This window comes from Pieris rapae, chromosome Z, assembly GCF_905147795.1.
Source record: "Pieris rapae chromosome Z, ilPieRapa1.1, whole genome shotgun sequence".
In the NCBI taxonomy this organism is placed as follows: Eukaryota; Metazoa; Arthropoda; class Insecta; order Lepidoptera; family Pieridae; genus Pieris; species Pieris rapae.
Window position 1 is genome coordinate 2,175,149 of NC_059534.1, and position 14,483 is coordinate 2,189,631.

The window sequence follows — 14,483 nt, forward strand, 5'->3', positions numbered from 1 at the left end:
TCAATTTAAAACTCATGTAATTTGTTGACCCGAAATCTAGATAACGTCTTTATTAAAATAATTCTGTTATTATTATTGTTTGGTTTATTTCGTTTATTTTATATTTTAACTAGTACTACATTCATTAAGAGTTGGTATTCTTAGTTTGAGTATTCCTTTAGCGTACTGTTATTACAATATTGTCTTAGAAAGATCACTTTAAAAGATCTAGTTATTAAAATATAATACGACACATTTCATACGAATCAGGTCTTATGTATTGAACCCACCCAGAGCGTATTACCCACGACGATGATTGAAGTCGTTGATTGCCAGCACAGGCGTATATTACATAATATACGTGATCCGTTTCTCCTACGCCCCATTACTCTAAATATAACTATACAGTGTATATACATAAACTAATACATCGAAGGTTACCAAGCACTGGCCAAGCTTACTGCTCAAGAATTGGTGCTGCAGGTGACTACTAGCAGCTGCAGTCACTGGTAAGTATTATGTACTGAGGGTTTCAGGACTTAAGTTTTTAAAACACTTAGTACCCGATACAACGCTTTCGTTCAATACTTATAATAAAATGTATTAGTATAGCGAGCATATTTTATTATGAAAATATTTAAAATGAACAACATTTTGATAACTCCTATCATAAATGATCGTTTGGGCAGATTCAGGGAAGTATTGATGTTAAGGAATTAAAGTTGAGAATTATTCGTTAAATGATTGACGGTCTTGAATTGAATAAGTTGCAATAATAAGACGTACGAATCGTATGACGCTTGACTGAAAGTAGTGGACTGTATACATATTTGTACATTCCGCCCACCAAAGGACGCAATGCTTTAAAAGAAAAAAACATGAAAGAAAATAAACACTTAACAAAATTACATATTTAGAAATAATCTTTTTGTTAACAAAAAGTTGGTTGATATATAAATTGACTTATAAATATAAATTACTGATGAACATCTATTATAATAAATTAACAATTTAAGAAAATAAAAAGAAAATATTAGTATTAATAATTATTTAGTTTAAATGCATATTTTTGATACGGGTCTTTTTAACGTCCCGTTTCTACATTTGATCGATACTACTCGGCTCACAATATTTACAACTAATAGCGTAAAACGAGATATTGGTAACCTGAAAGTTAAGGACAGTGAACTAAACTTTGTTGACAAAACTGTTTTCCTAGGCATACTCTTTCGAGTATGCTGAGCACTGCAGCATATTATGAAGTAAAGAAAATCCGACAGTTTACTGATAAGGATACGGCTAAAATTGTGAACCATAGATACTTTCACAGCGTTATGTCGTACGGTATTCTACTGTGGGGTGCTGCTGCAGCGGTTTAATCCATTTTGTGTTTCAGAAGCGGGCTGTTCGGGGTACTTGTTGTGTTTTTCCGACAGAGTCAGTACAGAATAAGTTTAAGGAACTAAATATGACACTATCCGGTCAATATATTCTTGAAGCCTTGTTGTATGTACAAAAAATTTCAACAATTTTAAAAGACATGGTGACTTTCACCAGTATAATACGCGAAATAGAACTAATTTGAGTGTACCACCAACCAGACTCCAGAAGATAAACCACTCCATATGTGGGAATTGCATTAGTTTTTACAATAAACTCCTAAGCGAAATTAGAGAACTACCACTAAATAAATTAAATTGAATAATAAAGTCCTCGTTAAAAGTAAATTGATTAATAAAGCTTTTTATAAATGTGACGAATACTTAAATGATTCTAATTCTTGAGATTGATTTGCTCCAGGTCAAACAATTTATATGATTTAAACAAACTTATTGATTAAAAAGAGTGGCGAAGAGTTTCTTGCCAGTTCTTCTTACCCGCTCTACGCCCTTGACTTGCGGACTTGTAGTTTAAAAGTGTACTTGCTTACCTACTATGTGAATAAATTTATTCAGAGTTATATCTGTTATAGAAAATCTATTATGTACAATTAAAAAACACTTAATACAAAACATATAATAAAACCAGTTCCTCTTTACATACAATTATTGGAAGGACTGTATGATGCCTAACAGAGCAGAGTAAGTACCAGAGACAAGGCCTATGATGCCGACCACAAACAGAAAACTGTCCTTCAGGAACATAAGAAAGCGGGCGGTTCCAGGTGGTCGCGGATACCAGAGACACGACTCCATCAGGGCGGGAAAACAGAAGCCCAAGGCGGACAGGCAAAGCGCACCGAACAGGGAGATGAAGAGGCCAAGACGTGGCACCATCACTGCTACCACAACTAAAAATATTCAGAAACATGTTTTTTTTAATTAATTAATTCTCTATTGCAAATTCAATATCTGATATGAAGAAATGCGAGCCGATCTTATGATCATGTTCTCATCTCATCTCATGATCACCGGTGATTTTGATCGAAAAAATATTTAATTAAAAGTGATTCTTTTTTTTCAATAATAATTTTTGTGTCCCCAGGAATCGAAGGTCCACGAATAGTTGGAGACATATGAGTAATTATTCAATGGCTCTAACAGGTAAGTACGCCAAGTCCAACGCGTAGCGAAATTTCGCAGCATTTCAATCGTGCTTGGCTTGCTCCCTGCATACGGGGCAATATGTACTCGTTCCACAACATGTCCACCGGCACGTAGCAGTGAAGTCCGTAGCTTATGAATATCGCGAATACGTAAAGAATAATGGCGACGGTCGTAGCTCTGCAACAGGCATTAGTAAATAATTTACACCTATAAATTAAATACAATTCTTAAAAGGCCGGCAACGCACTTGCGAGCCCTCTGGCATTGAGAGTGTCCATGGGCGGCGGTGACGGTGTCGCTTAACATCAGGTGAGCCTCCTGCCTGTTTGCCCCCTGTTATATAAAAAAAAATGATGCATGTCTTCTTAATATTGTTTAAAATATTAAACAAATATAATTCAGTTACCTTCTTCTCAAACAAAACATTTTAACTAAATTAAACAAGGGTTTCTTACTAAATTGTTGATTGCTTGACTAAGTATGAAAGTGACTACAAACTCTAAAACATACGTACGGCCCAGGAGGAAGATCCAAAGTGATTACGTCACGGCATTCGGAAACACAGAATATGTAGCCTATATAGCCAATCGCGATGAAGAGCGTAGTTACAACGCTCATACCGATATGCAACACGCCGCACGGCCGACCAAACGATTTTGGAGTTTTCATATTATTTTCGATCGCCACCACCTACGGTAATTAAAACTAATAAAAATATTCAAAAATATATAGCGACTAACTGTCTATCTTATTGAGTGTAATCTAAATGTGTAATACTTAAAGAATATTTGAGATGATTTGTGTAGTTACAATACAAAAAGAAGGTTTTACTTACAACACCAACAGCCGTCAGCGCAAACACGATGGTACCAAAGAACAGTGGAAACGTTGATAGTGAACCCCAAAGATCAAGAGGCTCCTTTGAACGCTCCATAGTCAAGAGATAGTAGATCACAATTAAAAGGCTGGTGAATGTAGCGAGATTAGCCGCGCCAGAAAATGGCGCTAACATCTTCAGATTTGGGATCATGTTTAGTGCGATGAGCACGGGCAATTGAAACAGCATATGCATCTCCACAGAAAACACGAAATGTGGATCCAAAAGCTGCATATAATTAAAGTTTATTTATTATGAATCACTACATAGTATAAAACAAAGTCGCGTTCTCTGTCCCTATGTCCCTTTGTATGCTTAAATCTTTGAAACTGCGCAACGGATTTTGATGCGATTTTTTTAATAGATAGAGTGATTCAAGAGGAAGGTTCATATGTATAATAACATCCATTAAATAGTGGAGAAGTACTGTTATTTTTGAGGTTTCTAATGTGATGTCGTAAATAATTACATTTTTTCCGCTTACATTGCAAACGCAGGCTGAACCCTACGAGTTTTATCAAAGTAATGTACTAAGTATTGTACACATTCAAAAGGTCTACAGAAAAGTCCGTGATGGTTTATGTCTATCTCTTATGGATAACCCACATTTTTATATACAACGTTCACAGAATTTAATTAAATTGATTTAAAAATTTAATTCCGTAGTGTATTTAGTATCAGCATTGCACCCGTGCGAAGCCACCAAAAATATTTCTATATATTAAGAATATGTCCTCACCTTCTTGACGTTATCGGCAACGAAGACGATATACACGCAACACACACCTAGTTGGTAGGTAATTAGAAAGAAATCAATGGCGACGGATGACGGTGCACCAAGTGGACGTAGACATTTCGGTCCTAGATTTAAAGTAACGCGCGCCGCTTCAGGATACGACATTAAAGGGACACGCTCAACCTTGCATGCACCATACTGCGATCTGATTAGCACCTGAAGACAGTGGGTCACTAAAATCGCCACACATATTGTTGCGATAATGCCGGTGATAAGGCCAGACTTGGCAAACGCTTGCGGCATCGCCAGGATACCGGTTCCCAAACCAAGTCGCAGTAAGTGAAACAGCGTCTCCAGGTCACTGTGGAAGTAAGAAAATATTGTCATGTAAGATAAATACATGTATTCAGTGAAGATAGTTCATGTCTTTAGTTTAACTTACTTGGTGGGGTTTGGTACTTGACGAAATAGATGAGGGTCGTATTCATCTCCCAGGTCCACTCTAAAATATAAAAAATTTGAAGATCTTAATCGTTTCCAATATTTCTTTACGACGATCATAGAACTAGTTTGATAGAGACCTGCGAGGCGTAGGAGTTCCAGCTTCAGACCGATGAGCACGCCCACTGCCAGTCTCCTTTCGAAAAGAGTTTAGATCCTCGCCACTTTCCCTTTGCATTTTGAAAGTTACCTAAGTAGTAACAAATATTTATACTCCGAAACAAAGAAAAACTGCTCAGTTCATATCTACTCACCAGTGTTAAGGAAGGATGCGTTGCTTGCAGTTGATCTCCTAACTATCCGCTGTGAACTGTAGTAAATGTTTTAAACTAAGTTAATAAAAAAAATATTTTATGTTTGAGAATATATATATAATCAGCTTTGCTTCATAGCTTCAGAACCAGATAATCACTTATTAAAAATTAATATTGTACCTCCAAAACTCTGAAAAATAAATATTAATATAAAAAAATGGTTAAATTTTGAAGTTTTATAATTATTTAAATAAATTGCTAATGTACATGACTTTAGATATTCTCTGACAGAAAAGTATTAAAGTGTTTTAATAAGAAATCTTTAGTTATCTGTTGAAGTTTGCCTTATTCTACATCCTTAGTTTTTGATATTTAATTCTGCGAAGAAGTTACTGTGACAAAACAATGACAGCAGTTAATCCAGAGATAGGCGTATTGGATCCTGTCAGATCAGAATGCATTATTTACAGATTACTCATCTCTTATGGGTTGGGATTTGATAATATCAAATAAATGTTATGATTAAACGGCTATTGTTTATTCAGAGCGTGATAAAAGGCCCTCAAAATGTTCGTGTACGAATTTATGGCGGGTATAGTGGATACCATCACGGGAGGTAAGTCCGCCAAATAATTACTTCTGATATCCTTTGTATCTTTAATATGAGCGTCTTTTTAGCTGAGGAAGATGAAGAGTCCTACGACCCGCACCAGCACCGGAAAGTGGAAAAACCAACATCGTGAGTAATGCTATAATTCCGTTGTAAGAAACATATCTCTTGGTGACTCGAATTTATCAAACTATATCATATATACAGATACTCGGACACCATGATCCATCTATTGAAGGGTAGCATAGGAGCAGGAGTGCTGTGTATGCCAAGTGCCGTGGCCCGTATGGGTGTACCAGGAAGCATCATCTGTCTCACACTGATCGGCGCCTTTGCGGCTTATTGCATGCATCTCCTGATTGGTGCTCAGTATAAGTTATGTAAACGAGCTCGTCGTGGATATGTGGCCTATCCCCGCTGCATGTTCCTAGCCGTACAGGACGGACCACCAGCGCTTCGCTGGGCTGCTTCACCCTTGTACTACTTCGTTGACGGCGTATTGGTACTATGGCAACTCGGCATTTGTTGCATTTACTGTGTGTTCGTCTCAGAGAATGTTAAACAGGTGTGATTTTTATTTTTCACTGGTTAGTTGAAATTCTATTAATATATATTTTTATTTCTGAGAGGAAGAAAATATGAATAGTATTAGACGCGTAGTTATCAGTCGGTCTTATTAATTTTTCTTTATTTACAAAATCATATAATATGTTACATAAGAATACCGCTGTGGTTTGTATTAATGCAATAGCATTCTTGTTGATGTGCGCGACAAATGCATATAAAAGTAGTTTTTTTATTTACAGTTTATATTGGTTAGCATTATCCAATCAGATATTAGATAGACCATTTATTAGCCGCAGTAGCAAATACCTCAACGTTCTCTTGCCTCTTGTCATCTTCAAAAAAGAGCTCGACTGGACATTTATTTTCTTTTTCTGTAATCACTAGTATAGGGATATAGTGCTGGAATGCGCGTGTGCCTTGTGAGCGAGGCTCGCGCAAGGCTTAACGGGAGACTGTTCCAATTGTTATTGCCTTCTTCTTGGTTCTACCGCCTTTATTTTTAGTTATAACTACTATTTAGCTTAATTCTGAATATTGGCTCTTATGCCCTATCTTCAGTCTATCTATATTTCTATCTTACCAGGTTTACCTCAATTACAACTTTAGTTTTATCTGTTTTAGAAGTTTTTAAAAAAGGAATAGGGATTTATTTGTATGAGTTTGTTACATTCTGGGAAATAGTATACACTGTGTAACGAAACAAGAAATTTTTAAAATTGAGTCGCGTAATTGTATTCCACATTATTTTGTAACATTTAATTCCTTAACCCGTGTCAAATTTTTCAGGTATTTGACTTCTACGGTGTTGAAATATCATTACGAGCACACCTTTGCTTTCTCCTGATTCCGCTTACACTATTAGGACTAATAAAGGATCTCAAGCTGATGACTCCATTGTCTACGGTCTCCAACGTTGTCACAATGCTCGGCTTTATTTTGGTCTTCTTTTACCTGATTGAAGATGACGTCGATTTAGATGATGATAAACTTCGATTAAAAACTCTTCTAGATATTCCTGTGTTCATTGGAACTGCTTTGTTTGCATTAGAAGCCGTTGGAGTGGTGAGTGAATTTCATTAGCAGAGCGAGCAGCCTCGCGAGGGAGCTGAACGCGGCAGTTCCGAGCCTCCAGAGTGCGCATAGCAAACGACAGGTGCCTTTGAGCACATCTAAAAGCCGACACTCGACGACTCGGGGGCTCGCGCGCTTGTCTCGTCCGAGGCACGTCCACACTTACCGATCTGCTTCGCGCGTCAAATGCCTCGCGAGGCTGCCCTCGCTCTGTGTGGACGCACCTATTTTTGAAATGTTTTTGATCAAAACACGTAAAATAACGCCTAGTAATGGCAGGTCCTAGCACTGGAGTACAATATGGAGGAACCACGACGATTTGTGGGACTATGTGGATTGTTTAACATAGGCATGATAATAATCATTGTGTTATATCTCACAATGGGAGTGTTTGGTTATCTTAAATATGGAGATGATATCCAGCCGTCTATTACCCTCAACTTGCCTCAAGAAGAAAAGTGAGTTTACCCCCTTCTGTTTTGGCATTACGATAGTTTTAACTTGCTATCTTGACTCTTATATACATTGCAGAAAGGCGCAGGCTGCCAAATTAACATTCGCATTGGCAATATTCTTGTCCTTTCCTCTGCAAAACTTTGTTGCTTACTCCATTCTGTGGCGGAAGATTAAAAAGAAAGTAACTACAACAGCAAAAAGTACATTTGTCTTGGATTACACATTGCGATTGATATTAGTACTGGTACCATGTAAGTATGATAAAGTACTAAAGACTTGAAATGAAAGTATTACTTATAATTTCCGGGTAAATTGCGTAATTTTTATGGTACTTGATTCAGGGGCTGTTGCAGTGGCGGTGCCCCGTCTGGGTCCGTTTATTTCGCTGTTTGGTGCATTTTGTCTATCTCTGCTGGCGGTGGTATTCCCCGGTCTCTTAGACGCCTGTCTGCGCTATCCCAGCGAGTATGGTACGGCCCACTACCGACTCGCAAGAGACATACTAATCGTTTTATTTGGCGCCGGTTGTCTCGTCTCAGGTTGCTACACCAGCGTACTGGAGATCTTTGAAGATAAGCACTGACCTCGCCATAACTTTCTTGAAGCTTATATAACCATTAAACTGTGGAACTAGTTGTTATTTTTCTTTATATTTTGTTTAAGAGATTTGTGGCAAAATAAACTCACATTATATTTGAATAGACGTATAATTTAAAAAACATTTTTTGAACTTGATGCTAATCGTCAATGATGTTGAGCGCCGAAATGGCCTAATAGATATTTTTCGGCGTAAAAGTCGATTGGTATTACGCAGCGCCTAACATCCTTGTCGACAGCACAGCGAAGCGGCATAACATTTATCGTGCTGCCCGACGTAGTGCCCTATGCAGGCGGTCGATATGCGCCAGCTGGCGAAGATGCCGCAGCAACAACCGCAATTGTGTAGAATTCAGCTCACCTGCGCACCTACTGCATCGCGCGCAGACGTTCTCTATAATTACAAATTATCTGTTAATTATGAATTATAACTTATATAATTCATAATTATAATGCTGTCAAGTGATGTGTTGATCCTTTGAATTATAATTAGATTTTCCTTTATTATACAAATCTATAAAAAAACTCACTTGCTTCTTTATCTGAAGACTGTTTTTTACAATTATCAACATCAGACCTGAAACCAGCGTACGGCATATGTGAACAAAATAACTAATTTATACAACATTTCACAGGTAGTTTTAGGTAATCAATAACTAACAATGGTTCATCTTCTAGGTTTTGGCTAACTTCATTCTTGTCTTGTATTTTAGCGCTTTCTACGCCAACTTCAGCATCCAGAACGTCGTCATTAAGCCTAAACAATTATAAATAACATTAATTAAAGTTTGAGATTTTTTCTATTTCCATGGGACAGAGGACAAACAATCAGACTGGACATGATCTCAATCTGATTCGACTTAGCGCTAAGTACGACTCCCGCTCTAAAACTGAGCTCGACAAACGTAAGTCATACTTAACTTATAGTAAAGTGTTAACCATGAACCATCTCACAAGTGTAATACTTAAAATCCCACATTGCTTTGCTATTTGTATAATTTAATAAATAAATAAATAAATATTACAAATATATTTATATATTTATTTATTAACACTTCGTTGCATTATATAAACGAAAAAAATATATTAAACATAATTTAATGAAAAGCAACCGGCGGCCTTATCGCATTCGAGCGATTTCTTCTAGACAACCACTGTGAGTTAATGAAAAAAAACATGTATTAAATTACATAAGGTAGGCAAGAAGTGCAAAAATACATATTACAAATACAATAAGAAGGAAAAAACATACTTAACAGAAACAAAAAAATAAACTAAACTGATATATTGGTATATTAGATATAGGAGTTAAGTTACTATACCGTTTCGGATAAATAATAGCAATGTAAAGCAACAAAGAAACTGAGTTTTAATTGTCTACATCAGCAGTACTTTCACGATTACATAAGGTTTTCATGGATTTATTATGATAAAATAAGAACCTAATATAAACACATTGCGTAAATAATGAGTCAGTGTTAAAAATTTCCGTACTTGACATGCGAACGCGAGACGTCCACTGAATGAAATGCTTGTGATTTCAACAACGTTCGCAACACGTATCTAGCTGCTCGCCGAGCTGAACGCGAGCGCTTCTTCTTAGAGCGGGAAGACGGTTCGTGGGAGCATGAGCGGCAGGCAGCCTCACGAGTAGTGGGTGGTAATGCAACCAGTGACACGGGCTGACACGGCGGGGCGGACGAGAAATAGGAGAGTGTAGTGCTGTAATGTAGGAATAAAAAAAAATGTGGGCCGTCACTGGACGCCTGGCTGATGTGAAACATCGACATTAGTTTGTAAAAGTAATATGCAGAAAAGAACAGACTGTGATGGGAACTAAATATGTGTATCATGATGATAAAATAAAATATTACGTTTTTTTTCCAGATAACGATGACTATTTGTTGAATAAACATTATTTTTATTAAATATTTTTAATATGAAATTTACTACTGCAATTAGACTGTATATAATATAGCGTGGCGACGCATCGCCACGGCATGCGTCGCCACGCCAGAAATCGGTTTTACGTGCGGCTATAGATGTTTCACATCAAAAAATAAAAAAATACGTTTATTTTGGAACATAAGATCATCATGGTATCACTTATTCCACGTCATTAAATTCGAACCTGTTGGCATCCCTACTCATCGGCAAAGAAAACAGAGGGTGTTGGCCGAGAGAAAAAGCCGGCGTAAGAGTTCTATTATTATCAGAAAAGTGAGGTTATCTTTACTTTAACATTAGAGTCGTCTGTAACATGCCTATGGCAACTTAACAGAAACTTTAACAATGAATACAAAGTTATAACCGGACTCATTATACTAGTTATAACGGATTAAGTAAATATGAATGTTTGAAAATATGTATGAATGTATACTATAATTTGTATTTAAAAAAACGAGTCGATCCGAGTAGTCTGCACATTGGGTGCCGAATACTTGGATCCGAGAGCTAAGGATGGCAATGGTTTAGTGTGACAGCGCCGTTACTATGACCTAGCTCCACTCGGATCCGAGAAAAGAGCACTTAATGTGTTAATAAAAAGACCTGAGAAAAATCCCTATTTAAATATAATCTATGCCAATCAATATACTTATCAGTTGAAAATGAACCTTATTTTAACGATACGATGAGGACGGAATATGAGAATATGATGTCCACAAGGACAAACAGCTTATGTCTAGTATTTCCTTGAGAAATTACTTACGTGAATGCAAGAGTTGAAGGTGGTGGCATTACCAGTGGTGGGGGGGGTGACAACGGACTCCAAAAGTCTTGCTGCGTATCTTCCGCCCCCTGGCGAGCCGAGGGCGAGACTGAGGGACTGCGCCTACGTAACGGGCTCTTTCCACAAATGTTCTCCGTGTCCTTGTTAGTTTCACTTCTGTATAAATTCAAATGGATATTTCATTACGTAATCAAGAGGTATTTAGCCTCGAGGCCTTAATTATCAGGCAGAGCTTGAAGGTCTGATACTACCAGTCTATCACCCTACCTCTCGTGGTGGTATAGCAAACGTCGAGTAATTATTTAAAATCACTTCTTATGTATAGGCCACATTACTAGCTACCCACTGAAGTATTTCCGAACCAATTCGACTTAGGGTCCTTCAAGAAAAGAGCGTAGGAATTCTTATAAGGCTGACTACGCCCTCGCGACCGCTCTGGCATTGAGAGTGTCTATGGGTACCACTTAACTTCAGATGAGGCTCCTGCCCGATTGGCCCGTTTAAAAAAAAAGATGTGTTTGTTGTATGGGGTTGTTACGATTCTCAACCTCTTATATATGAATGAATCAGGAGTGAGCCTACACAAGCTATTAGCTAAATTGAGTAAATGTTTCTGGTATATAAATTTAAATGTTATTTTACAGTCCATCGCAAGCTATACCATAACCGTTTACAAGTTTGAGATTGAGCCGGTTTACTAGTGATGGTTTCGTTATGAGAAACTTAGTGTCTTTCAAAAATTTTGTACATTTTTTAAGGTGTTTATGAAATAACGTTGATATTCTTAACGTAGATCTTACACTCACCGTAGACGCACGGGAGATGAACGAGATCGTCGACGTGAACGCCGAACCGACACATCTGTGGTGCAAAAGAAGTGCGTGCGTAAAATAAAAAAATAAAATACCTTTATTTTGGAACATAAGATCATCATGGTATCACTTATTCCACATCATTAAATTCGAGCCCTTTGGCATCTCTACTCATCGGCAAAGAAGACAGAGGGTGTTGGCACAAAGTACACATATCAGAAGTAAAACTTTGTAAATTAATTATTAGTAAAAGCCTTAATCATAATCATGTACCAGTAGATAACCTATATTCACACTGTTTACACACTTTATACGTGCTAAAGACAATATAAACTACTTTTATGGTTACTGCACAAGACGTTGCTCAGTAAACAGTCGACGTGCTCTCTAGTCTCGTTCCATGTCTATTTGCTTCATGCTGCGTTCGCCCTTTCTCACTCTCTCTCTCAATCGGACGAAAAAAAACGCTGCACATTTTCGTGACGGTAATATTATTATGGCGTTTCACAAAAAAAAAATTACCGTCATGCGGCTAAAGAAGTTTCACATAAATATCACCTATACAAATTGTGATTAGATCATTCTTATTCTGCTGTTCTCAGTAGTAAAAGTAAGTTTAATTCAAATCATAATCTAAAATTAAGTCATTGAGGGGATGGACCTCCGATTTTTTTCTGAAAATGAAAACGCAACCTTCATTAGAAATTTATCTTAGAAAATTTCATACATTCATCGATCCATGTAAAAGATTACCAGGAAAGTAGGCATACAAATATATGTCAGAGAAAGGGCGCTGGTGTCAGCTGCCAGTGTCATTATAAATTAATAACACAAAGTGAAATAATTTAAAACCAGTATGTTTTATTGGGTTGGATTTCGAAATACGTCGCCTGAATTTGATGATACTGATTATGTAGGTGTCTCGGGGTACTAATTATTTTATTTGCCAAATTTATTGATTGAATTGATCTACAAATTTAAAGTATTAACTAGAAAATTATGTGCTCTATTTGAAGTGTCTTCGTCTATTTATTTATTTGTGAACTTACGTTGGACGCTATGTTTTAGCGATTCTTGGGTAGAAGGCGCGTTCAGAATACGTCCATATTGAACTTTACCTTCTCCAGCTCCACCTCGTACACCTCCACCCAGTTCCGAAACATGGCTATAAAAACCATACAAACCCATGCATAATATGTTTCAAAATATAAAAATATTATTAATTTGGCTAAGCCTATAAATACAGTATGTATGCTTCAGGTCCTTATTATAATGAATTAAAATGTTAATATAAGCAATGCAATAATGATTTGAGTTTGAATTTGGGAATTTCACACTGGAAACTGGACTGGCATGATTTAATACAGAAAATTTATCGAACAAATTAACAGAAGTGAAGTCACAGGGCATAAAGAGAAAAACAAATGTAGGTTTGCATCAATAAATAAAAACATTTCACTTCATGAAACCTTGGCAGTGGGTGCTTCATCACATTAACCATTTATCCTACGGTAATGAAATAGGATACATTTATTCCACGATAATAATTTCATTAGAATGTGAACTCAAAAATTAAGATAATACCAAATTACAAGAAACAGATGTGTCGCTTTGACATACCTGCTAGAGTTTTGATAGATACATACTGGCTGGAAAAAATTATCAATAGTCAAAAGTTTTTAAATGATGGTTTCTTTTATGGAACGGCAAACGGGCAGGAGGCTCACCTAATGTTGAGTGATACCAGAGGGCTCAGGAATGCATTGCCAGCCTTTTAAGAATTAGTACCTAGACTCTTTTCTTGTGGGACCCTAAGTCGAAGTCGACATTTCTCGTAAAGGCCAACTGGTTCCACCTATGTCCAGATTGTGAGTGCAAATCTTTAAAGAAATTATTATATAAGAAGTGTTATTAAACCGTTTCAGAGTATCAGACTAATAGAGTTTAATTTGTTTATATAAGTTAATTTTATTAATAAAGTTATGTACATTCTCCTTTTTGCAATGTAAAGCCAAAGCAAATAAATAATGTAGCTAGTAGGTATAGATATGTATGTATATTGGTGGACATGCTTTCCCACAACATTGCTGTGCCTAAACAAGGGCCTTATTTTAATAAATTATAACATGTCACGTGTAAAATATTAACATAAGGAATGCAATAAGGATTTTAAGTTTGAGATTATTTTCGGAAATACTTCAGAGCGCGTCTGGTTCTATATAGTGGTGTTGCGCGGCAAAAACTGCCTTGAAAAACGCTTGTAGAACGCCGGACGTCGTTAAAAGTTTGTTCTGGCATAAAGTTAAAACTATTGCCATAAAAAAGTATGTTGTTTTAATACATAGTATAAATGAAACAAATTAGCAATAAGTGTGTTTGCCTTTGTTGTGAGACCTTAAATGTTATTTAAATGCACTACAAACTTTTTTGCAAACTAGAGAGAGAAGACTGTGATTTGCTCCCACTGGACGTCTTCTCAGGGTACTTTTTAACGGCAGTTCTTACGCCAAAAAGAAAAGAATCATGTCACAGCTAGTTTTAGTAAGTTGTTTATTATAAAATTATTCAGAAGGATCGGTCGGATCAAGTGACCGACCAAACTAATCAATGAAACATGTTACTAAAACGGGTAAAAGAAAATTTGCAAGTGTATTCAAATACTTTTATTTACTACTACTTTATTCTTACAATTCTTGTCTTTCAAAAATCCTTAATTAAAATTAAAATCACAAGAGACGAGATAGAG

At 36.6% G+C, this 14,483-nt stretch overlaps 3 protein-coding genes across 3 annotated transcripts; 1 reads left to right on the forward strand and 2 right to left on the reverse strand.

Moving 5' to 3' along the window:
• Nucleotides 1-2,726: 2,726 nt before the first annotated feature.
• Nucleotides 2,727-4,946, reverse strand: LOC111003357 (proton-coupled amino acid transporter-like protein CG1139). Its single transcript, XM_045634174.1, has 7 exons — nt 4,894-4,946; nt 4,720-4,829; nt 4,581-4,640; nt 4,142-4,499; nt 3,361-3,630; nt 3,036-3,215; nt 2,727-2,732 (listed from the first exon to the last, which is right to left on the reverse strand). The coding sequence occupies exons 2-7, from the start codon at nt 4,815-4,817 to the stop codon at nt 2,727-2,729; spliced, it is 972 nt and encodes a 323-aa protein (XP_045490130.1). The 5' UTR covers nt 4,818-4,829; nt 4,894-4,946.
• A 421-nt stretch (nt 4,947-5,367) lies between these two features.
• Nucleotides 5,368-8,219, forward strand: LOC111003353 (proton-coupled amino acid transporter-like protein CG1139). The gene is made up of 7 exons (XM_022273800.2): nt 5,368-5,509; nt 5,572-5,632; nt 5,711-6,068; nt 6,857-7,132; nt 7,421-7,599; nt 7,673-7,848; nt 7,939-8,219. The coding sequence occupies exons 1-7, from the start codon at nt 5,461-5,463 to the stop codon at nt 8,178-8,180; spliced, it is 1,341 nt and encodes a 446-aa protein (XP_022129492.1). The 5' UTR covers nt 5,368-5,460; the 3' UTR covers nt 8,181-8,219.
• Nucleotides 8,220-8,317: 98 nt separating this feature from the next.
• On the reverse strand, nt 8,318-13,337 carry LOC111003333. The gene is made up of 8 exons (XM_022273775.2): nt 13,207-13,337; nt 12,787-12,902; nt 11,732-11,786; nt 10,905-11,081; nt 9,689-9,916; nt 8,856-8,951; nt 8,725-8,771; nt 8,318-8,588 (listed from the first exon to the last, which is right to left on the reverse strand). Exons 1-8 carry the CDS (start codon nt 13,236-13,238, stop codon nt 8,455-8,457), a joined length of 885 nt encoding a protein of 294 aa, XP_022129467.2. The 5' UTR covers nt 13,239-13,337; the 3' UTR covers nt 8,318-8,454.
• Between the last annotated feature and the right edge of the window lie 1,146 nt (nt 13,338-14,483).

Bases quoted from the DNA above. Each gene is read 5' to 3' on its own strand.
- LOC111003333 (XM_022273775.2), bottom strand. From the start codon at position 13,238: ATGGTTAATGTGATGAAGCACCCACTGCCAAG. The intron at 8,772-8,855 runs GTTAGTTATTGA...CGCTGGTTTCAG, and splicing joins AACCTAGAAGATGAACCATT to GTCTGATGTTGATAATTGTA. The intron at 8,589-8,724 runs GTGAGTTTTTTT...TTGTAATTATAG, and splicing joins GTCTTCAGATAAAGAAGCAA to AGAACGTCTGCGCGCGATGC.
- LOC111003353 (XM_022273800.2), top strand. From the start codon at position 5,461: ATGTTCGTGTACGAATTTATGGCGGGTATAGTGGATACCATCACGGGA. The intron at 5,633-5,710 runs GTGAGTAATGCT...TCATATATACAG, and splicing joins AAAGTGGAAAAACCAACATC to ATACTCGGACACCATGATCC. The intron at 7,849-7,938 runs GTAAGTATGATA...TACTTGATTCAG, and splicing joins GATATTAGTACTGGTACCAT to GGGCTGTTGCAGTGGCGGTG.
- LOC111003357 (XM_045634174.1), bottom strand. From the start codon at position 4,817: ATGCAAAGGGAAAGTGGCGAGGATCTAAACTCTTTTCGAAAGGAGACT. The intron at 4,500-4,580 runs GTAAGTTAAACT...TTACTTCCACAG, and splicing joins CAAGTACCAAACCCCACCAA to TGACCTGGAGACGCTGTTTC. The intron at 3,216-3,360 runs GTAAGTAAAACC...TAATTACCGTAG, and splicing joins CGCTGACGGCTGTTGGTGTT to GTGGTGGCGATCGAAAATAA.